General features: G+C 50.3%; 9 protein-coding genes across 9 annotated transcripts; 4 read left to right on the forward strand and 5 right to left on the reverse strand.

The window, feature by feature from the left end:
- Nucleotides 1-77: 77 nt before the first annotated feature.
- Nucleotides 78-834, reverse strand: ACHE_20853A (ribonuclease P subunit p20 family protein; the record flags this gene model as incomplete). The annotated part of the gene is made up of 2 exons (XM_043285202.1): nucleotides 78-691; nucleotides 762-834. 2 exons carry the CDS (start codon nucleotides 832-834, stop codon nucleotides 78-80), a joined length of 687 nt encoding a protein of 228 aa, XP_043133917.1.
- A 424-nt stretch (nucleotides 835-1,258) lies between these two features.
- ACHE_20854A (bifunctional terpene synthase/polyprenyl synthetase family protein) lies at nucleotides 1,259-3,867 on the reverse strand (the record flags this gene model as incomplete). The annotated part of the gene is made up of 9 exons (XM_043285203.1): nucleotides 1,259-1,576; nucleotides 1,644-1,725; nucleotides 1,789-1,855; nucleotides 1,921-2,186; nucleotides 2,252-2,406; nucleotides 2,466-3,123; nucleotides 3,176-3,423; nucleotides 3,490-3,536; nucleotides 3,588-3,867. The coding sequence occupies 9 exons, from the start codon at nucleotides 3,865-3,867 to the stop codon at nucleotides 1,259-1,261; spliced, it is 2,121 nt and encodes a 706-aa protein (XP_043133918.1).
- Nucleotides 3,868-4,335: 468 nt separating this feature from the next.
- Nucleotides 4,336-4,747, forward strand: ACHE_20855S (uncharacterized protein; the record flags this gene model as incomplete). The annotated part of the gene is made up of 2 exons (XM_043285204.1): nucleotides 4,336-4,490; nucleotides 4,540-4,747. The coding sequence occupies 2 exons, from the start codon at nucleotides 4,336-4,338 to the stop codon at nucleotides 4,745-4,747; spliced, it is 363 nt and encodes a 120-aa protein (XP_043133919.1).
- A 216-nt stretch (nucleotides 4,748-4,963) lies between these two features.
- Nucleotides 4,964-5,554, forward strand: ACHE_20856S (CRAL-TRIO domain-containing protein; the record flags this gene model as incomplete). Its single annotated transcript, XM_043285205.1, has 2 exons — nucleotides 4,964-5,125; nucleotides 5,177-5,554. 2 exons carry the CDS (start codon nucleotides 4,964-4,966, stop codon nucleotides 5,552-5,554), a joined length of 540 nt encoding a protein of 179 aa, XP_043133920.1.
- Nucleotides 5,555-6,806: 1,252 nt separating this feature from the next.
- On the reverse strand, nucleotides 6,807-8,640 carry SSZ1 (ribosome-associated complex protein SSZ1; the record flags this gene model as incomplete). Its single annotated transcript, XM_043285206.1, has 3 exons — nucleotides 6,807-8,383; nucleotides 8,447-8,483; nucleotides 8,560-8,640. The coding sequence occupies 3 exons, from the start codon at nucleotides 8,638-8,640 to the stop codon at nucleotides 6,807-6,809; spliced, it is 1,695 nt and encodes a 564-aa protein (XP_043133921.1).
- A 460-nt stretch (nucleotides 8,641-9,100) lies between these two features.
- RRP40 (exosome non-catalytic core subunit RRP40) lies at nucleotides 9,101-9,931 on the forward strand (the record flags this gene model as incomplete). Its single annotated transcript, XM_043285207.1, has 1 exon — nucleotides 9,101-9,931. One exon carries the CDS (start codon nucleotides 9,101-9,103, stop codon nucleotides 9,929-9,931), a length of 831 nt encoding a protein of 276 aa, XP_043133922.1.
- Nucleotides 9,932-10,249: 318 nt separating this feature from the next.
- Nucleotides 10,250-13,147, forward strand: REB1 (MYB DNA-binding domain protein; the record flags this gene model as incomplete). The annotated part of the gene is made up of 2 exons (XM_043285209.1): nucleotides 10,250-10,310; nucleotides 10,395-13,147. The coding sequence occupies 2 exons, from the start codon at nucleotides 10,250-10,252 to the stop codon at nucleotides 13,145-13,147; spliced, it is 2,814 nt and encodes a 937-aa protein (XP_043133923.1).
- Nucleotides 13,148-13,368: 221 nt separating this feature from the next.
- Nucleotides 13,369-17,969, reverse strand: ACHE_20860A (putative UDP-glucose:glycoprotein glucosyltransferase; the record flags this gene model as incomplete). Its single annotated transcript, XM_043285210.1, has 4 exons — nucleotides 13,369-16,227; nucleotides 16,277-16,537; nucleotides 16,591-17,770; nucleotides 17,824-17,969. 4 exons carry the CDS (start codon nucleotides 17,967-17,969, stop codon nucleotides 13,369-13,371), a joined length of 4,446 nt encoding a protein of 1,481 aa, XP_043133924.1.
- Nucleotides 17,970-18,674: 705 nt separating this feature from the next.
- On the reverse strand, nucleotides 18,675-19,982 carry ACHE_20861A (uncharacterized protein; the record flags this gene model as incomplete). Its single annotated transcript, XM_043285211.1, has 1 exon — nucleotides 18,675-19,982. One exon carries the CDS (start codon nucleotides 19,980-19,982, stop codon nucleotides 18,675-18,677), a length of 1,308 nt encoding a protein of 435 aa, XP_043133925.1.
- Between the last annotated feature and the right edge of the window lie 324 nt (nucleotides 19,983-20,306).

Raw genomic sequence — 20,306 nt, forward strand, 5'->3', positions numbered from 1 at the left:
AATACCGGGTTCGGACCTCCGTCAACAAACCGCAAGAGATGAGGAGAAAGCGTAGCTTTGGATACGCAGGTGCGCCCTCATTTATAAGTCACCGCGATCTCAACCACATTAACCCAGCGCGTCCGGGTCTCAGGCAACTCCTCCGTCTCCGCCGCCGCAGCCCGCTTCCTTTTCTTCGCCGCAGATTTAGAAACAGCCGACTCCTCAGCATCTCCTCCCTCCTGCTTCTCCTCCCTTTCTTTTTTCAACCTTTTCCCCTCCTCAATGACCCTTTCCCTCGCCTCCTCATCCTCAACCACATCATCAACAACAAGCACACTCCCCGTCTTCACCCTCGTCACATACTCCCTTTCCCTCTCCTCAAACCATCTCCCAACCCTCATCGCCTTCTCCATCGCGCGCCCAGTCGCCTTGATAAAAACCTCTTCCTGTCCCGCCTCTTTCCGGAGTTTGCCATGGCCCTCAGCCATCTGCGCGAGTTTCTGTCTGTCGGTTTTGGTCTTGTTGCCCAGGCTTAAGTGTACGGAGGTCATTGCGCGTTTCTCAGCTTGTTGCAGGAGCTTTTGGACGCGTTTTACGGCGCTCATGAAGGGCGTGTTGCTGGATATGTAGACGGTTTTGGGGGTGGAGGAGCCGGCGTAGGGGGAGGCGATTGGGGCGTGCGGGATGGGGCGTTTTTGGATGCGGGCGTCTGTTCGTTTCGGTATGTTAGTAGGCTGGTTTAGTATGGAAATGGTATTCGGGGGGGGAAAGGGACTGACATTTTGGAAGCCTGACCATGTCCTGGTTCTTCTTTTCGAATTGGAGGTCGCGCGTGAGGGGTTGTTTCGCCATGGTGCTTGATGGCTTGATCGAGCACCTGATTAGATAGATTATGATTTTTCGATACTGGATTAAAGTATAGTAGAATAGCGTACGGCTTGGTCTGTTAGATGTAATACTTGCGCGCCGCGATGCGATGAAAGATTGCGGGCGGTCGGCAGACCTTCCGTTTCGGGAATCCCAGTAATCTCCGATCCGTGTAGGAGCCCTAGGATTCAGCCCTAGTACGATCAGACAGAAAACAAAATCATGTATATTGTTCTTAGAACAGGCTAAGCTAGGTCGTCTGTGCAGTACTTGGTTTTTAAACTAAGAATCTCTGGATTGTTAGTTTTAGGCATCATGGCTATGAGCTGCGGTAGTATATAACGTAGCATACAGTACGAGATTTTTCAGAGAAAAGGCTTAGACCAGTACTTTAAAAAAAGATAACTGATCACACAGCCAGCCTATGAACCAAAAGTCTCAAAATCCAATTCGGACATCTCGTGTCATTCTCAATCAACCCAATCTGGCCCGTAATCTCCCCCATGAGACCCTGTAACGATTTAACGGTATACTCCATGCTACCAGCCTGATGGAGGTGTTCAAGAATACACTGCTTCGTAGGTACATCAATACTGCCAGGACTCCGTGACTGTTGCAGAAGAGCACGGAGTTCAGAGTCCCCTGGCTGGGAGGTTAGAGCATGGATTAGTGGGAAAGAGAATTTGCCTTCGTCGATGTCTTCGCAGAAGCCTTTTTGGCCGGTGTACTGTGAGCACGGAGTTACTGATTAGCACGTGTACATCTCGTAATATAGATGGAGCTGAGTCTCTTACGGTTTCAGTTAGGTTTTTATAGTCATCGCGGATTTGGAAGTATTCACCGAGTTTCACCGTGAGTGATTCCAAGGCGATGTTTCTATATGAGGCCGTTATTAGTACACAGCATTGAGATATACTTGATGTGGTTTGAACACAGTACCGATGGCGCAGGGCTGAGGCCTTTTGAGTCATTAGTCGAGCAAGCAGGCGGAATAAACCACCGGTCTCTGATGGGAGCAAAATGGTCAGTTTGCCATATTAATCAAAGGATATAAAGAGGTAAAAGGCGTACTCTGTCGAATCATCTCCATGTATTTCTCATAAGAAGGGCACTTCCCATTCCGTGTCCAATATAGATCGAAACTTTGGCCGGCGAAGAGATTCTGCATTTCTTCCAAGAAGATCTGCATACATTGCTCGTCCTCCAATTGTCGTACCTGATCCACTGCCTTGATTAGAAGGAAGTTGGCCGAGTTGATCGTCTGTCCCTGTCCGAAAACCATGTGAGTTGCTGGTTGGCCACGACGGAGAGGCGATGAATCTTCAATGTCGTCTAACCTTTAGTAGCAAAGAAGTCAGCAATGAGAGCTTCGGTATTGTCCCCAGGAAACTCGGAAACCCACATCAATGAGGCATTGTGGAGCGTCTGTGCGATGCATTTTAACTGTCTGGCATGATGATCCGGGAGTATCAACCAAACGTTCAATGCGTCGATGAATGCTTCTCGTACGCCTTTGGATGGCAGAGAACTAATGTAATCAGAAGGACCCAGTAGATGCTATTTTGTGACCTATGTAAGCACGGATTAGCGTCTCAGTGTACTAAGGAGGGACACACCTCTAAACCTAGAGACAGTGGCCTCAGGTCTTCGATATGAGATGAAGCGGAGGAGACTGAGGATCGTGAAGAGGGAGTATTTTCCGCAGACCATACAGACGAATCATCGGATACACTACCTACAGAGGCATCTGTGTGCCCTCTTGGACGCACGGTAGAAGCTGGGCCTTGAAACGGCGTTTTAACCCTCTTCGGTGGAATCGACAGGCCCTGAACCGTGCTGTATATCATCTTGCTGGCCTCCTCACATAACTCAGGATGGTATCGCGGGCATCGCAAACTCCAAGCGACATTCCCTGGCATTTGTTGGCTCTGTGCTTTGAGGTAAGTCTGCAATTTGATGTTGTCTTTTCCCTTCCCAGCAACGAAGCTCGCCACGTTTTGTTGGAACTCCTTCTCATATCTGTTTGTCACTTGCTGCACCAGTATTTTGGCTCCTGGTACGTCGATGTCATGCCACTGCATAAAGAGCCATACAGCGTTTGTCATAGTCGCTTTCTCAGACTGCTGGAACTCCTCCCACTCGATATCAAAGGAGAAATAGTCATTTGCTAAGCCCAGGGCAGCATAGCAAGGCTTTACAATTGAGGAAACAATCTCGTCTTCTTCGGAGGTCAGCAGGATGCCCATACCGAAGCGCATCAGCATATCGACAAATCTAGTCCTTATTAGCAATCTGCTACTATGAAGAAAGAAGAAAGGTTACATACGGTGCCCCCGTGTCGACGATCCGATAGTCAACATAATCCTCCAAATTCTCAAAAGGCCGAGATTTATCCTGTTTTGTAGTTGTGGAGATCATGGTTTTCCAGGCCTCAATCACAACTTCCGCGCACGGAGCGTCAATCGAGAGTAGCTCAAGAAGCATCTTCGATTGGATCTGCTTGGTTCCGGTGATTGAACGCACCGTCCGGTACTCTGTCTCGTCGAGGGCGAGGTTGTCTGCGTGCGCGTTCAACTATGACCTTGTCAGATTCTTGTTCTTTGGTCCTCCTCCTACTTATGGCCGAGATTATATACGTACAGCGCATTTTGCTGCTGATTCGACGACATTATCATAAAGAAACGCATCTATAAAATCGTCAGCCTTATCAATGCTTGCCATAATGGCTGGATGCTTACACTCGAATATATAGCTGATTATAGCCAATCTCTCTGGTTTGCAGAATGGAAGGACCACGACTCCGAAGTGGCCTTCCCATGGGTTACAGCTGGCCCAGCGCTCGATCGGGCCGATGTATTCGGTCCAGTCGCGGCGACACTGGAGAGAGCCTTTGCTTGCTTCTCCCTCGAACTTGTGCCGGCGCAGAGGATAGTTCTCGCAGAAGCCCTGTATATCGCGCGATGAGCGGCTCACGAGATACGAGGTTTGATCTTCGGATATAAGCGTAGAGTCAGCCATTGTCTGTTTAAATAAGAGGGAAGAATCGTCGATGGTCCTGCAGAACGAGAAGAACCTACCCCAAGAATCTTTATAACCCTCGAATCCAGTATAAATTCAGCATACTTCTTACATCACGATGAAGTTTTAAAGTTATTGTCTAATCGTGCTAGCCCTGAAGAATGTATGTATGGAGATGTGTGGAGATTATAAACAAGTCCAAGATCTCACCGCGAACTGCACAATTCAGCTGATCTGCATGAGGCTGATATGCAACTGGTTTTACATGCAGCGCGCCAATCACCTGATGTCATGTTATCAAATCTTACGTGCACACTCCATGAACGAAGCAAGGAATCACAGCTGGCCAGCTCGGCTTTCTTTTCCTCCATTAATATCTCCTTTGTTTGTCTGTTTTCTGGCTTTCTTTCAACTTTGTTTTTTTTTTTTTCAATTGGATATTGGGTTTGAATGCAAGGGGTTCAAGTTATGCAGGGTGATATGATGGAGAAACTTACTGTAGACGACACGGTCGCTTTGGCTACCTTTAGCCAAATGTGCGCTGAACAAGGCCTTCTACAGCAACGTCCGGGTCTGAAAGAAGGGGATGTTAGCGATGGGATCAATGACAAGACAACTCTCCTGTGAGGAACCCGCCCCTACCCGATTAGGGCAAAGAATTGACACGATCAGACGATTCCTCCAGGCATGTAAAATGAACCATACCGATGCCCTTGAACAATTCCAAAAGGCGACCAAATTCCACACAGAAAAGAAAGCAATTCCCCTCTACGACCTGATCAGTGTCGATGATTATGAGGATACACGGAAATTGGTCAGTCGCATGAACTTCGAAAATGGGATAACTGCGCCGTTAGATGAACTGATCAACCTAGTGTAGTATCCACACTGGACAGGCCGTCGCGACAAACGTGGGTTTCCCATTATCATGATCGACGCAGCCCACCTAAACCATGCCGCGATGGTTGAATGGCGAAAGACACGCACTATCATACCCTCGTCTCCGGACGGGCCTGCACCAAGCGCTGACATGGCGCAAAGGGCATTGGTGTTTCACGATGGCTTAACTCGCTTTATATTGCCGCTCTGCACAGCAATGACTGACCGGCCAGACCCTTCAGTGCCCGTTACAAACTCTGTCTATCTTGTTGAAGCATCTGTTATTTCTCTGAAACAGGCCTGGGATTTGAAGGACTTCGCGCAGGATGTCAGCTGGATCTTGGCGACTTGTTATCCAGAGACAATTGATCGCATCTTCGTGGGTAGATAACTCTGTACCAGCGAAGCCCAATAGCGTTAACCAGATCAGGTCTGCAACGTCTCCTCATACATCACAACAATATGGGGCGTACTCAAGAAATTCGTCGACCCAGTGACTGCCGAGAAAATCGTATTCTTGAAGTCCAACGATGTCTCACCCACGCTGGAGAAATACATTGATCCCGAGAATATTCCATCCCAACTCGGTGGCCGCTTTACATTCACAAACGGCATGCTCCCCGACCTTGATACTGGCATCCGCAATGCCCTACACTGGACGACACCGTCAGATGGCAGTGACACTGGCAGTTTGCCTCCGGGTCCGATCAAATGGGTCCAAGATGAGGGAGGTAGACGCGAGGCTGTGGCTACTGGGAGTGTTGGTGGGCTACAAAGGACAGAGAGGGTTGCCGTTCTTGGGTCGTGAGTACTGATTTCCTAGTGATGCGACACCTACATATGCTGGATGGCAGCCCAAAAAAAAAAAAAAAGAAAAGGATCTCAGTTGGATTTGAACCTGTGCAGTCTGCAGTTTGGCAAAGATAAATTTGCAACTCTGCCTATCACTCGCTATTTCACCTGTATTAACTCATAACGGTCTTATGAAAATCCATGGAGTAGAGGCCTTACTTAAAAACAGCTGCTACACAATGCAAGGGATGATTCTAACCTAGTATAAATTTTATATAACTTCTCTGTATTCTTTTGCGTATGAGTAGATTAAAAATGACCAATGTTCGGATAGTTTGACTGCCTGGTTTGTCTTCTTGGATTGTAGGTCCCGTGCGAGAAGTTGCTTTGGACAACCTACAACGCATTAGTCTCGATGCAGGATCTCAAGCTCCGAAGGTAGTGTACGGACGGACAGAGGTTGGGCGCTACTTCCTGTTCAACGTCTATGGACTGTCTCGACTCCCAAACCATGCCCTTTTCGGAGTTGTTTCTCTGCAGTTTTTTTTTTTTTTTTCTTTTCCGCACCTGGTTGTACCTTCCCTCGACGAGGGGGGACTGTCAGTCGCGACTCGACGGGACATCAAACTAGCCCGCCCCTCCAGATGCTTTTTTTCCCTTTCCTTAACTACTGCACATACAGAGCTTCAGAGGGCTTGCTGCTCTAGAGGCCAAAGTGGAGTAAATGGAGTGAATACGAAAGAACCAAAATCTAAGAATGCTTGGCTCCCCATAGGGCTGGCGATAACCTTAATCTAACATGGAATGTGGGTCCTATATACATCTGCATTCCATCTTCGACATCCTCTCAAAGACGCAACACCTACGTATAGAACAGCAACACACACAAAAAAAAAAAAAGCAGAACTACCAGCCTCTAACTTTGGCCTTCACTGTCGACAGTAAAATTCGAAGCGCAAGAGACTAAAGGCGTATCTCTACCATACAAGGCTGGTCTTTAAATGAACTCATACCCTACTATAGAGATGGACATTCAGGACTATTTCGTATGGGGATGACAAATACCAGCTTCTACAAAAGGAACCATTGACTTAAACAGACTTATATGTACTCTATAGATGCTGATATAAAGACCTAGACCTCTAGGACTATTCTAATACCGCAGGACAAAAACACCGTGATCCTCATCCAAACGTCACGCATTACCAAGTTTTTCTTTCCCGTCACGCCAAACTACCGGACATATCCAAAGCACTCAAGGCACAAAATTAAGCCTTGGGAGCCTCAACGACACCTCGGGCGGCACTCTGGCCTCCAACTTCCCGGGCAGTGATCTGCAGACCCAGGTCGGCGTTGACGTGGACCATGAGCTCAACCTTGCCGTTGGCCTTGACGCCCTTGACGGCAAGCTCAGCAACGGGCTTCTCGGTCTTCCAGATGACCTCACGGATCTCCTCCTCCTCTTCGTCCTCGTCCGAGAAGTCGGAGTCGTCCTCATCCTCCTCGGTCTTGGCGGGCTTCTCCTCCTTGGGCTTGGGCTCGGGCTTGGTGACCTTGATCTCGCGGACACCTTCGCAAACGCGCACAAAGACGTCGCCACCCTCCTTGGGGGCATTGTATTGAGCGACACGGCGGGCGGGGAGAGCGGTCTCGGTGTTCAGGAGAGGGGCGAACTCGACGTTGTCACCCGAGGAGAACTCAACACCGATGGCGTTGCGGAGGTGAGGGGTGACGGTGACAGCGGGGTGGATCGACTGTTCAATGTCTTCCGTCTCGAACTCGGAGATCAGAGAGGCCTGGATGGCAGCACCTCTGGGGGCCAACTCAGCGGGGTTGATGGCGGTGGCGGTTGTAGCGGGAGCAAGGACACGAGTCTTCTCGGGGAAGACGTTGCGGACCAACTGGGCAATCTTCGGGGTGTGCGAGGTACCACCGGAGAGGATGACCTCGTCAATGTCCAAAACATCCAACTCAGCCTTCTTGACAACCTGCTCGATCAGAGCGGTGAACTGGCCGAACACCTTGTTGGACAGAAGCTCGTAACGTGTCCGGTTTACGGTAGAGCTGAAGTCAATACCCTCGGTCAAGCTCTCAATGCTCAAGGAAGCGTTGGTACCGAGACTGAGAGCGCGCTTCGTAGCCTCACCCTCCAGCTTCAACTTGGCCAGACCACGGGCGTCCTCGCGGGGATCACTCTTGTGCTTCTTGATGAATTCCTTGGCGAAGTGGTCAATGACAATCTTGTCCAGGAGAGAACCACCCAATTCGTAGTCGTGAGCGGTGGCAAGAGTAGTGTACATGCCTCCACGGCAAGCAAGAACAGAGGCATCGGACCGGGTACCACCAAGGTCGGCAACAACAACCAGCTTGTCAGTCACAACGGCTTCGGGTCTAGCATCGTAGGCCAACGCGGCAGCAACGGGCTCGTGGATGAGCTGGAGAACCTCGAGGCCAGCACCCTTGGCGGAAGCGATCAGGGCCTCACGCTGGGCATCTGTGAAGTCGCTAGGGACGGTGATAACGGCAGCGTTGACTTCCTTACCAAGGTAGTCAGAGGCGGACTTCTTCAGACGACGGAGGTGACGAGTAGCAATCTCAGAAATGGTGAGGGTGTTGGGGGTTTCGCTGGTGGTGTCGCGGACGCTGAAGGCGACAGTCGAGTCACTCTGTTGGGGGTGGGCGGACTGTTGGCAGGGTCTGGGGTCTATCGACTTGAAGTCCTTGCCGAGGTAATCTCTGAAGTATGCAACGGTGTTCTGCGAGTTGCGGACGAGCTGTGCCTTGGCCTGGGTACCGTGAAATTCTTCTCCATCGACGTACGAGAGAACAGTAGGGATTTGACGGTCTAAGACGCTGTAAGTACGGTGCTGTTTCCAATATGCTCAGTTGAAATGGGGGGTCAACGAACCTCCCTCTTCGTTAGCAATAACCTCAGCCTTGCCCTCCTGTAATCATAGCCCGTTAGTGACTGTTTCTTAACAACCAATATAAAAACCCAAGTTGCTGCCAATCTGCACATACCGGAGTGAGACGGGCAATGGAGCTGGAGGAGTTGCCAAAGGAGATACCAATGGCAAAACGCTCAGGGGTCTCAGCGCTCATTTTGAAAGCGAGGTAGTCTAAAGAATAAAGAAAAGGGGTATAGGATGGAGGAAGTAAAGCGTGAGAGACAAGAACCGGACCTTCTTCGACGCCGCGGGGAATAAAAGAAAAAAAGATTTTTTGCTCGGGCGGCGCTGTGGCTGGTGCTTATCGATATTATGTGGCGGTGCATATACTCTACACTACTTTACTGTGTCGGACACATGAGAGTACATCTTCGATAATTAGCGTAGAATATTTACTGAATAAACTCAGTAATTATGGTCTGATCTAGTTCATTCTCACTCAATTACAATTTTGACGGAAACCTACCACGATATACTGACCGAACTAGCGCCGTTCATCACGTGCTGATAACGATAAGTCGAGATTTGCGCAGACCAAAGATCAAGATAATATCGCCCATCATCCACGCATTTTCCTGCCTCTAAGGAGCTCTCTTGAGAGATCAATTGCAATAATGACAACCCCGTTAATTCTCCTTCCGGGCGACGACGTCCCCTCCGATTACCTCCCTTCCAACTCCTCCGCTCCTCTACGACTTGGTCCCGGACTGCGTCTTCTCTCGGCACAAGTACCTACCTCATCTGGGTTGTCAGGAAGCCATGTCATCACAGCTACCCAAGCTGGTCTTATTTTGACAGATACCAAGAAGAACGGCGTATCAATCGCTTCGTTCCCCAACCGCCGCTACATCCCCACTACAAACGACCTGGTAATTGCGCAAGTGCATCACTCCAGCGCCGATTTTTTTCACTGCATGATCACGCCTCAAGCGCCCCATGTCCTTCTACCACAGCTTGCCTTTGAAGGTGCGACAAAAAAGACCCGGCCGATGCTAAGGGGTGGGGATTTGGTCTATGCCCGTGTGTCGTCGGTTGGTGTTGGTGCCGGCGCGGAAGTCGAGTTGACATGTGTGAACCCTGCGACTGGGAAAGCTGAACCGGGGGGCTTGGGTCCATTGACAGGCGGAATGGTGTTTGATATTTCTACGGGTATGGCTGCGAGGTTGATCCGGGCGAGTTCTTCCAAGGGCGACGATGAGGACGGTGTTGAGGGATTGGTTGTGCTTGATGAGCTAGGGAAGAAGCTGGAGAGTGTCGGTGGGTTTGAGATTGCTGTTGGGAGGAATGGAAAGGTCTGGGTTGACGGTTCGAATGGAGGAGATTCCTCTGTCAAGGCGACAGTGGCTATTGGAAGATGCTTGACTACGATTGACGAGCATGAGCTCAACACGACAGATCAGAGGAAGCTGGTTACGAGGATATTACGAGAAATGCGTGTTGAGTGATGGCGTTAAATACCTTTCCTTCTTGTCGTTTCTACTTCCTTTTCTATGAGAATACCTACACTGCATAATCAATTCTTGCGCATTTCAAGGCATAGAATGGACCGTAATGGACCAATTCCAATAGATCTAACTCCTGTCATATGTACTGACATCTCGGTTATCGGCGCAATATCTGATATGCATTTCCCAAAGCGGTAAGGCCTGTAAAATGACGCGCCGCTCCGCAAGCAACTTTTTGCTTTCTCCCCGACAGCCCCATTCTCTATTCCCCTTCTCAACTGGACTCGCGCAGTTGCGCTCTTCCTCTAAATCGTCTAAATGGGCCAAGGACAGTCCCAAGAGGTTCCTAACGGACCCACTGAGCTCCCAGAAGACAATGGTGAGTAGACTTGCAACACCACAAGCCGCAACATTTTTTTTTTCTATGTGAGTACGACGCTTACAATTACTGTCGCGAATAAAGATCGCAACCTTAGTCTGAGCCCAGAAGCCGGCAAGCCTCCAAAAGATAAAACCAAATCGAAGCGGAAGAGAGAGGTTTCCCCAAATGGCACCAAACGGGCCTCCGTTCCACCACCTCAGTCACAGCACGAATACAACTCTCGTCCGTCGAAGCGCAAACGCATACCTGATCAAGCGAAAAAGGAGAAGATTTCTCGCAAGTTAGATGGAGAACGTCCTGCCGCGGAGAATGGCGCAGCTGAAACCCGGGTTCCTGGACAACCCATGAAATCGAAATCGAAATCGCAGAAGCACGACACGAAAGGAAGCTCTGAGCCACGGCACAAATCCATAGAGCCGGCCAAGCCAACTGCGTTACCGGAACGTCCTACAACACCGAGGCTGCTGACACCATCGAGCGCGAAAGAACCGGCAAAGTCAACTCCAGCATTGCCAGACAGAAACCTCACAAACCGAATTATAAAACCCAGCCGCACCAAAAATGCTGCGAAAAACGAAAAGCTGACAGGCTTTTTCACCTCCGAGGAAGTGCAAAAATTGGAGAACTTCAAACTCAATTTCTGTAACACCCATGGACTCTCCGCAGACAACTTCGACCAGATGGTGCAGCACTCCGATCGCGACAAGGGCGTGGAATTTCCCTGCGACTCGGATGTCATCACTAAGCCAGATTTCTGGAAGATCATCTACGAGACGATTCCCATGCGAGACCAGAGGTCAGTCTACCGTTTCATGAGGAGACACTTCCAAGCCTCCGCCCAAAAACCGCACCAATGGTCTCACGAACAAGACGACGAACTCGTTTCAATGCACACGCGCTATGGACCGAAATGGGCCTATATCGCCAAACTCCTCGGTCGCAGCGACGACGACGTCGTACAGAGATGGAAAAACCGTCTCGAGCACCGAGCTACCATGCTGCGAGGCTCGTGGTCTGCAGACGAGATTCGCAGCCTTCAAGACGCGCTACAGGCTACGTGGAAGGCAAACAGGAGGGCTGGCTATGACACAGGTAAGGATTTCTACGAGATGGAGGAGAGACTTATCGGATGGGGACAAGTGAGCGCTCGTATGGGACATGTCCGCTCGAGACAGCAGTGCGCGGATAAATGGCGCAGAATCCGGCGCAAGGTCCTCGAACAGCGGAACAGAGGCAATCCAGATGCTACATATGAGCCTACGGCGGAGCTGCGTTCGCCTAAGAAGAAAGACCCCAAGCCGTCGCCTGCCGCTGCCACACCTAATGAGAATCCCAAGTTCAAGAGTTCTGAATATGTGAACTCAGATGAGGAGGATGAGGAGGGCGAGTGGGATGCGGGCACTGCTGCACCTTCACCTTCAAAACAGACGCCATCGAATAAATCCTTTGTCATCAACATGTTCGTGAAAGAGCAGGCCAATGGTTCTTCAGAGAAGTCCAAGGCTATTCCAGAACACGCGCCCAACTCTGAATCTGAATCCGGCTCTGAGACAGATACAAGCTCAGAGTCGGAGTCGGACGACAACGACAACGCCAACAATGCAAACCAACCTGCTACAGACAAAAAGTCCACAAAGACACCCGAACCGAAAGCCAAACCTACGGAGAAACCCGCCCCATCACCCACGGACCAAGCATCTCCTTCCAAAGACCAAAATTCAACCTCTCAGAAACGCACACGACTGCCTACGTCATCGGACTCTTCCGATTCCGAATCAGAGGGATCAGATCGCAAGCGACAGTCCACTAGTTCGAGAGAAGACAGGAGCAGGAAAAAAGCTGCTTCTCCAAAGAAGGACAAGCTTGTCGGTGAAAGCTCATTTGAATCCGAATCTGAGTCTGGCTCCGAATCAGACTCGACCAGCGAGTCTGAGACTGAAGATAAGAAGAAGACAGCGCAGACCAGCAAAAAGCCGGAAGCAGTTAAACCTAAACCCTCATCGTCTACCAAACCCACCACACAGAACGGTCAACAGCCAAATACGACGAAGAAAGCCTCCACAAAAGACAATAGCTCTGATACCTCCGATAGCGAAGATGACAGCGATGCCTCCACATCCAAAAGTGACGAGAACGATGAAGACGAGGACGACAGCGAGGAAGATACCAAAGCAAGTGCCAAACTAGAAGACAAAAACCGCGAAAAGTCTTCAAACAAGAAAGCAGAGTCTTCATCTGATGTTGACTCCAACTCTGACTCCGATTCTTCAGGTACAGAATCCGAATCGGGTTCTGAATCAGCGGCAAACTCCGTTCTGGAGAAGGATCGACAGGGACGCAAGCAACAGCAGAATACGCCTCGTCTTATCAAAGACGAGGGTAAGACTACTGGCGATAGGACCAGTGCTTCGGAGTCCGGAGACTCGAGTGCTGAATCGGAGTCAGGCTCTGAGTCGGGTTCAGAGTCAGAATCTGAATCCGACTCGGTTACCAAGCAGGATAACAAGACCAACTCCAACTCCACCAAACCGTGGACATCATCGTCATCATCCAAACCCAACCCCAAACCCAAGCAAACGGCACCTGCCAAAAAGAAGCAAGAGTCAGAATCGGGATCTGAAACTGACTCTGGCTCGGAAGAATCAGAACCTGAGGAAGAGTCAGATCACAAGCCACGTGCAAACACTCTGAACGCCAACGTCAACGCTAATGCTAGCAGGAATCAACCTCAAGCGATTAATGGCAAGAAAGAAGTAAACAAGAAGCAGGATGCTCTTAGTGATTCTGATGGAACTGACTCTGGTTCGGATGACTCTAGTGAGGATGAAAAATGACGATGGCAATGGCCATGGCTGGTTTCATCTACCCCGTTGATATGTTGACATCTTCTGATATCTCCCGTCTGTTTTCTTCTTTTCTTGTTTTGTATCTATTTTACTTTGATTCACGCCCCTACTATCTAGGGCTGAGTTATAGACATATTTTGGATGGAACGGTTAAATGCATGTACATATCTAGATTAACTAATGAGACCCATGCTTCATGTGATCATAGCCTACAGCTCATCCTTATCCCACTCGGAACCATCTTCCGTACCCTCTTCATCCACCTGCTCCTTTTCCTCTTCCACCCGCTGCTGCTTCCTAACTCTCTCCCCCAAAGCCGCAATCTCCCCATCATAAACCCCCCACTCAGGAACCTGCCTCCTCGCCCTCTCCAACTTCGGCTCCTTGGTCTGCGGATTATTACACAAATCAATCGTCCTCGCGATACCCAGCGCCTCATCCGAGCACCACGTCTCACACCATAACCACTCCTGCGGCAGACTCTTTATCGGCAAGTTATGCTGCATGTGATTCGGTAGATCTTGATCTAAATTACTCAGACTGTTCGGGTCCGCAGAGAGCATCTGGTACTGGCCACGCAGACGGTCTCCTGCAGCGAGTGCCCGGAAGCGGTTGAGGTCAACGACGTACAGCGCGGAGATGTGGTATGGTTTTCCGCGGAGGAAAGTCTTCCAGTAGCCCTGCTTCCAGAAGCGGAAGCCCTCCATTTCCGTGCGTGAGTCGCACATCGGTGTGAAGGCGTAGGGTGCGTTGTCCAGATCTAGCGTGACGAGATCGTGCATATCCGTGCGGACGATTTGGTCTGCGTCGACGAAGATAACTTTGTCGAGGGAGAGGGGGAAGAGGACGTCTAGGAAGAGGATCTTGTAGCCCCAGATTTCGCGCTGTTTTTCGCGCTGGGCGCGCAGCCAGTGCGGCCATTTGAAGGTTACCATTTCGTAGGTGAAACCGTATTCGGCGGCGAGATGCGGGAGAAATGATTTGAAGGAGGGGGAGAGGAATTGTTCAATGAACCAGAACTTGACGCTGTGGGAGGTGTTTTTCATCACGGAGACCATCATGATGTTAAGCATGCGTTCGTAGAGGTGACCACTTGCGACGGAGAAGATGTTGATGTCGGCATGCTCATTGACACGGGCTCCGGTGCTAACACCCATGTTTGACAGTACACCAGAGGCAAAGTCAAGTCCTTTGGACACATATTCCATCGCAGAGCCCGGCTTAGGACCCGTCTCCAGGACATCCTCCATCTCTTGACCCTTCTTACGCGAGAGACGCGGGAAGAGCGTCGTCCCCTGGAAAGAAAGCAGTGCCACCTCGGTATTATCATCACCGGGTTGAGGACTATATCCGAGACTTCCAACGCTGTCAAGGTTGAAGATTTGCTGACTGCGTCCGGGCTTCAGGCTGATCTTCCACAATCCGGGCTGCGTCTTAAATTGGAAGTAGCCCACGTTAGCCATGATAATGGTGTCCGCATACTCAAGGTTCTCTTCTGTGCCAAGGTTCAGTTGGACGCCTCTTGGAGGGGACTTCGCGGTTAGGTCCCGCGAATGTCCCTCGATCAGAATGTGCTCCAGGGCATATGTAGCGTCCACGTTACCACTCTTGACTGCGCTCAATTTGATATTGTCCAGGTCGTAGACAGAGTCCCTGGGAGCCACAAGCCACGGTGATGGGACATCCATGCCCAGTGTTAGCAGCGCCTCCAGAGGAACACCAGAAAATGATGCTGTAGGTCTAGCCAAAGATCCATCAGCAGCAAATGAGGGCTTCGAGTCCAGCACGTAGCGATAAAACCGCTTGATAGGAAGTTCGTTGATCTTGTCCTGGGGATTCAGGAAGATTTTGAGCTGCACCCCAGCCAGTTCGGAAACAACCTTCAGAATAGGAAGCCATTTCTGGGCCAACTCCGAGGTTGGGTCAATGGACACGACAATGTTAATAGTGGGATCTTCCGAGTTGGATACTGTAAGTACCGAAGGTGATGCCGTCCACTTGCCGAATAGATTCAATCGAATATCAGAAGAGGATTCGAACATGCCCTCGGGCACATCCGAAATGGTCGACAGAGCAGCTAGAGACGTGAGCTTCGCAAATTCCAAAGGACCAGAAAACTTCGCGCTGAATCCAAGGTCGTCAACAGCCTTGGCAACTGGTGTGATTCGTCTCGTGCGTTCGTACGTTAAGAGTAGACCGAAGTCCTCTGAATCCAGAGCAGATTCATCTGGAATATCAACTGCACGTCCATTGACAACAACGCCTGTCGTTCCAGGAATGAATCCAAGCTCGCCAGTCAGAGGCTGCAACGCTGCCCAGGTCTGAGAGATCTTTTCAGCTTCCGCATCCGATACTACTGACCCCTGTATGTCAACCAAGATCTGCGTGGCATCAGCTTTTTTGTCTTCTTTGAGCGACTTGTAAAGTCTTGCAGATTCCTTTGCCGTCTTCTGTCCATCAGAGTTGTGCAAAAAAAGAACCTCCGTTTGGCCATGTTCTTTTTGGAAGTTTAAGGCTGCAGTAAGCAACTGAGCACCGCTTTCAGAATCAAAATCGCCGATCACAATAACATGAGCACTGTCCAGCACATTCTCTGCGCTCGACGCTAAACGGGGTAGTTCGTTTAAAGCATCCTGATGCGCGTCCACAATTTTCCCAACGTCCAGAATGCGGACATCTTTGGGATCCTGGGGAGTAATCAACGGATTACGTCGATCAACGGCATCAGACAACAAAAACTTCGAAAACGATGCATCATCGTCAATGGTGCCTTCAAAGATGTTCTGTTGAACCATCTGCAGATCCCGGTTGACTTGCATGCTCAACTCTTGCGTCCATGATTCTTCGCGAGTAAACGGAATACCGTTAACGAAGAAGTCTCGTTTCCCGGAGTTGATCCCAAGTCGAGATTGGTAGTTGGCTGTTTGGGAAACTATGGCCTCATACTCATCACTTGCCAGGGTCTCTTCCAGTGAGAGAGGCTGTCGTCCAGGGCGCACATTCCGGCCCTTCGTCGCAGACTGGAAGCAGGAATTATCGGGTGACGCCGTCTTTTTCTTTTTGAGAGACTAATCAAGTCAGTAATTGACCAAAAACTCAATTGCTATCAGAACATACCTCTTCCAAATACTGTAGCAAGCTCGAAAGGCCAAACTTGTCTTGAAGGTAATGAGCAACCTTAGCCTGCGCAATAGCACCCGGCGACGAAGCGGTAGGAACTAAGCCAAATCTCACGGGGATATTCCGCTTAACAAACATCTGGATGGGTTCAATGACTAGTTGAATGTCTTGCGGATCGGTCAAATCAACCGAGAAGACAGCGTGGTGCAGGTTGCGGCGCACAGCAGGCAATTGGCCAGGATATGAGCGTTGTAGATACTATAAATAACATGTTAGCATTAGCCATATAATATCGACTGCAGAATACCTACCGCGTGGATCTCATCTGGCCATTGCTTGTACCTCCCGTCCTTCTCAATATCGTTCATCCAAATAATGACGTGGCCGCCTTCAATGTCATCCTTGTAATTGAAACGCTGCGGTGTATCCTGTACCAGCGCCTCGCCCAACAATGGATGAGAGAGCAAATCTACGGCCTCTTGAGCTGGCATGCCAAGGTCCCGGAACTTCTCGATCAACCTTCTCTCTCGACGCAGGTGGTCCAAAAGGGAGAATGCATCGATCTTGCTCGGGTGCATCTGTACGCCGTTGATCCACATAAGGTTGGCTCCTGGCGGAAGCATGCGACCACGCTTGTTGCGGATATCCTCCAAAAGCTCAGCACTCGCATTGTGAGATGCTACATGGGCGGAATACTTGGGGAAGTCCTGGGAAAGTTTCACCAGGCTATCCAGGGGAGCATCACTGTCCATCACGTAGCTGACGGTGTTCTTTCCCAGACGGTCCACTTCGGAAGAGGACAACGGTTTGAGATCATCCGGTGCAGCTTCCTTGTCCTCTGTGCCTGGTGCGGTATCCTGTTTACCTCTATGCTCAGCATCCCGGTCGTCGACCACGATATAGTCCGTCCGTTTCAACGCAAGTTCCACTCCGTATCCAGACACATATAGAGGCCGCGAAGTCCAATGCTGCTGAGGCCGGTAACGCACACGATACGACAACTGTCCCTCCTTCGCAAGAGCAGTCATCGATTGATGGAACTCCTTAAACATAGGCGAAGCAATATCCGCATACAACACAGCAGGCGGCAGCGACTTGTCACCAAAGACGCGATCGAACGGAAGCACTCGCAAGTTCGACTCCCCCTCAACATCCTGCTGTGCTCTCTCCATAGCAGATGAACAATACTGACTCCCATCATAATGGACCCACATCGGACACGCCGCATCCTGCGCCGCCATCAGCGAATGCTGGACAGACGTATTGTAGAACTGATAATGGGCTGAGATCCGGGGAGCCGCCGACCGGACTGCCAGCGATAGTTTGAATGACGATAGACTTTCGGGGGTTCGAAGGTGTCCGTCATCGTGGACGATTTTCAAGAATCGCTCGTAAAGGTCTTGGTCTGTTGAAAGGTCGTCGAAGGTGCCGTCGGCGATGCGGTCGAGGAGGGGGAAGTAGGCGGTTGTGTTCTCTTCTGCAGCTGTTTCTCTGAGCGACAATTAGCCATATATCAGACATGGATGAGGGCGCAGGTATCTCACAAAAGCTCCAGAAGATACGGTGCTGAATCAAAGGATGCCTGCAGAGCAACATTGACTGAGGGACTTGCGCGTACCAGGCCCGTCAGCCCAGTCGCGACAATAGCATACAGTCGCCATGAGGCGGCCAGCGATTTAGTCGACACCATTTCCCATGCAAAGATGTATGTCTTGTACGAGTTAACAAGTAACTTTTCCCCACACAAAGGACGGACGATCTTATCTGCTAGCTACGCTTTGATAGAGGGTAGCTAGCATACTCCGTGGTTGACGGCGAGTGGGCCGAACTTGGTAAGGTTCGCGAGGAACGGTCGGGAAACGACACAATTGATGCAGAATGCAGACAGTCAGACAGAAAAATCTTCCGAAAATTGACGTTAATATCAGAGTAATATCGAAGGTGATGTCTGGATTAAGACGAATGATGCCTCGTCTGGACACCTATGATAGATAGCGCTCCGGCGGGCGCAGCGGCCACTTGCGCAGCACTTCCGAGAGTAAACAAGTCTGATTACCTTTGGCATACACAGTACGTATTTACGAAAAAAATCATACCTGAAAGAGTAAGAACTCCATTCCTGTACTAAAACCAAGTATTCATCAAAACATGGGAATCATAATGAAGTAAAATGTCATGCACCAGGTTTGCCCGCTTTTGAATGCTTCTCCAGACGCCAATCCAATACCAACTCAAACAAATGGGAATATATGCCAGTCCGACCAATGCAGAAATAAGAACAAAGAAAAATAGAATAAGGAACGCTCGGTCCAACCCGGAAGAATTTCAACAACTCCAAACAAGATGTAGAATGTAAATGTAATGAAACAGACAAAAAAAAAAAAAGTATTGACGCTTATTGAAAATCCGAGCTGGGTTGCTTGGAATGCGTCTTGCGGTTTGAAGCCTCCCAGAGGAACCGCCGACGCTTGTGATCGTCCATGTCAAAAGACGATTGCTCACTGGCGGTGGGTGTCCCTGGGCGGGAGGAAAGGGCAGCAGTGGACTTCATCTTCCTCAAGTTCTTGGACACGCCAGAATCGCCCAACTTGCGAAGCTCGCGAGCCAGACGTTCCAAAGTAGAGCCACCCCTTTTGGAGTTGGGCGATGGAGGCAGCGGCTTGTCCAGTTCTTCCGCGGTGATGCCACTGCTGACAGAAGACATGGGCTTGTGCGCCGAGACAAAGCTGATTCCAGAGTCCACCTTGCGACCCTTGCGGAATTCATCTTCACCCAGGCTTGCTGGGCCGGTGACAGCGGTGCACTCATCGATGATTTCGTTGACGAGTCGCAGATACTTGTCCAGTGCTTCCCGGACGACGGTCCAATTGTTGGCTTCACCTTCGCGCGCGCCTTGCATCACCAGCTTCTCAAGGATTTGCTTGCCGTTGGTGTCAACAGCAGTGATATAGCGGAAGAAACCGTCCCGTTGCGACTTGAGAGTCTTGGTGGTAAGCTGGGGGGTAGGAGTGACGGTGAACTCAGTGACGGGAGGGAAGAGAGTGTTGAGCAAGGCAATGCAGTTGGCCTTGTTGTAAGGCTCACTCAGGAGCATCTCGTTCAGCAAGGTCCAACGACGCAAGCCAATGTAAATCTGACTGTAGAGCGACTCCGCTCTGCGAATCTTGACATTCATCGACTCAATCCACGAGAGGGTCGCTGGCCTGGTCTCCTTCAACTCCGCCTGACTGTTTGGAGTGTCGGTCTCTATACCCAGACGACGCAGAGTCGCAGCAACTTCCTTTCTCCGGCGGCTGTCGAGGTCCTTGAGGTAGTCCAGCGCAGTCAAGGCCTGAGGGAAGTCCACCTCGTCCAAAACGGGAGCAAAGCAGCGACGCAGGAAGCTTGTAATGAAGCTAGGAGGAAGCGAGCAAGGCTGGGTGGGGAGACGCGAGATCTGGTGAGATAGTTGAGCGCGGAGTTCGGCGGCCGCGTCCCATGATGTCGGGTTTTGATTCTGGGCGGAGGAGACGGAGAGGTTGGAGGAGCCAGAGGAACGGTTGGAACGGGAGGTTTCGTTGACGTGGCGAGTCGGGTTGGAGTTCAGAGCGTACATAGTTCGCAAAGGAATCTCGTAGGTGCCGGGGTAACGAAGACAATGATCCAAGATCCAAGTCAATGCAGAGCCATCAGGGGCACCGAGGATTTCTTCCGCGTGCGCCATCTTGTGGTTGTGTGTGGTTGTGTGTGTGTGTGTGTAGTGTAGTGTAGTGTGGTATATGAAGCACAGAAAGAATAAAGACAAGAAGGTAACCACAGCTCTATGATTCACAAAGTGTGAAGAGATGTGGGTGGGTGGCGTTTATATGAAGAGTGAAAAATTCCAAATCCGCCACACAAGAGGGAGCAGGATGTGTGACTGTGACGGCAATGCAGCCCGACCAAAAGCAACAAAGAAAATAAAGAAGGCTGCAATCCGGGAAATTTAACAGCGAAAAAGCCACAGGCTGGCCTCTTTCCAAATTCAATAGATTGATGAGTCGCGTGA

The sequence above is a fragment of the Aspergillus chevalieri genome, chromosome 2, assembly GCF_016861735.1.
Source record: "Aspergillus chevalieri M1 DNA, chromosome 2, nearly complete sequence".
Lineage (NCBI taxonomy): Eukaryota > Fungi > Ascomycota > Eurotiomycetes > Eurotiales > Aspergillaceae > Aspergillus > Aspergillus chevalieri.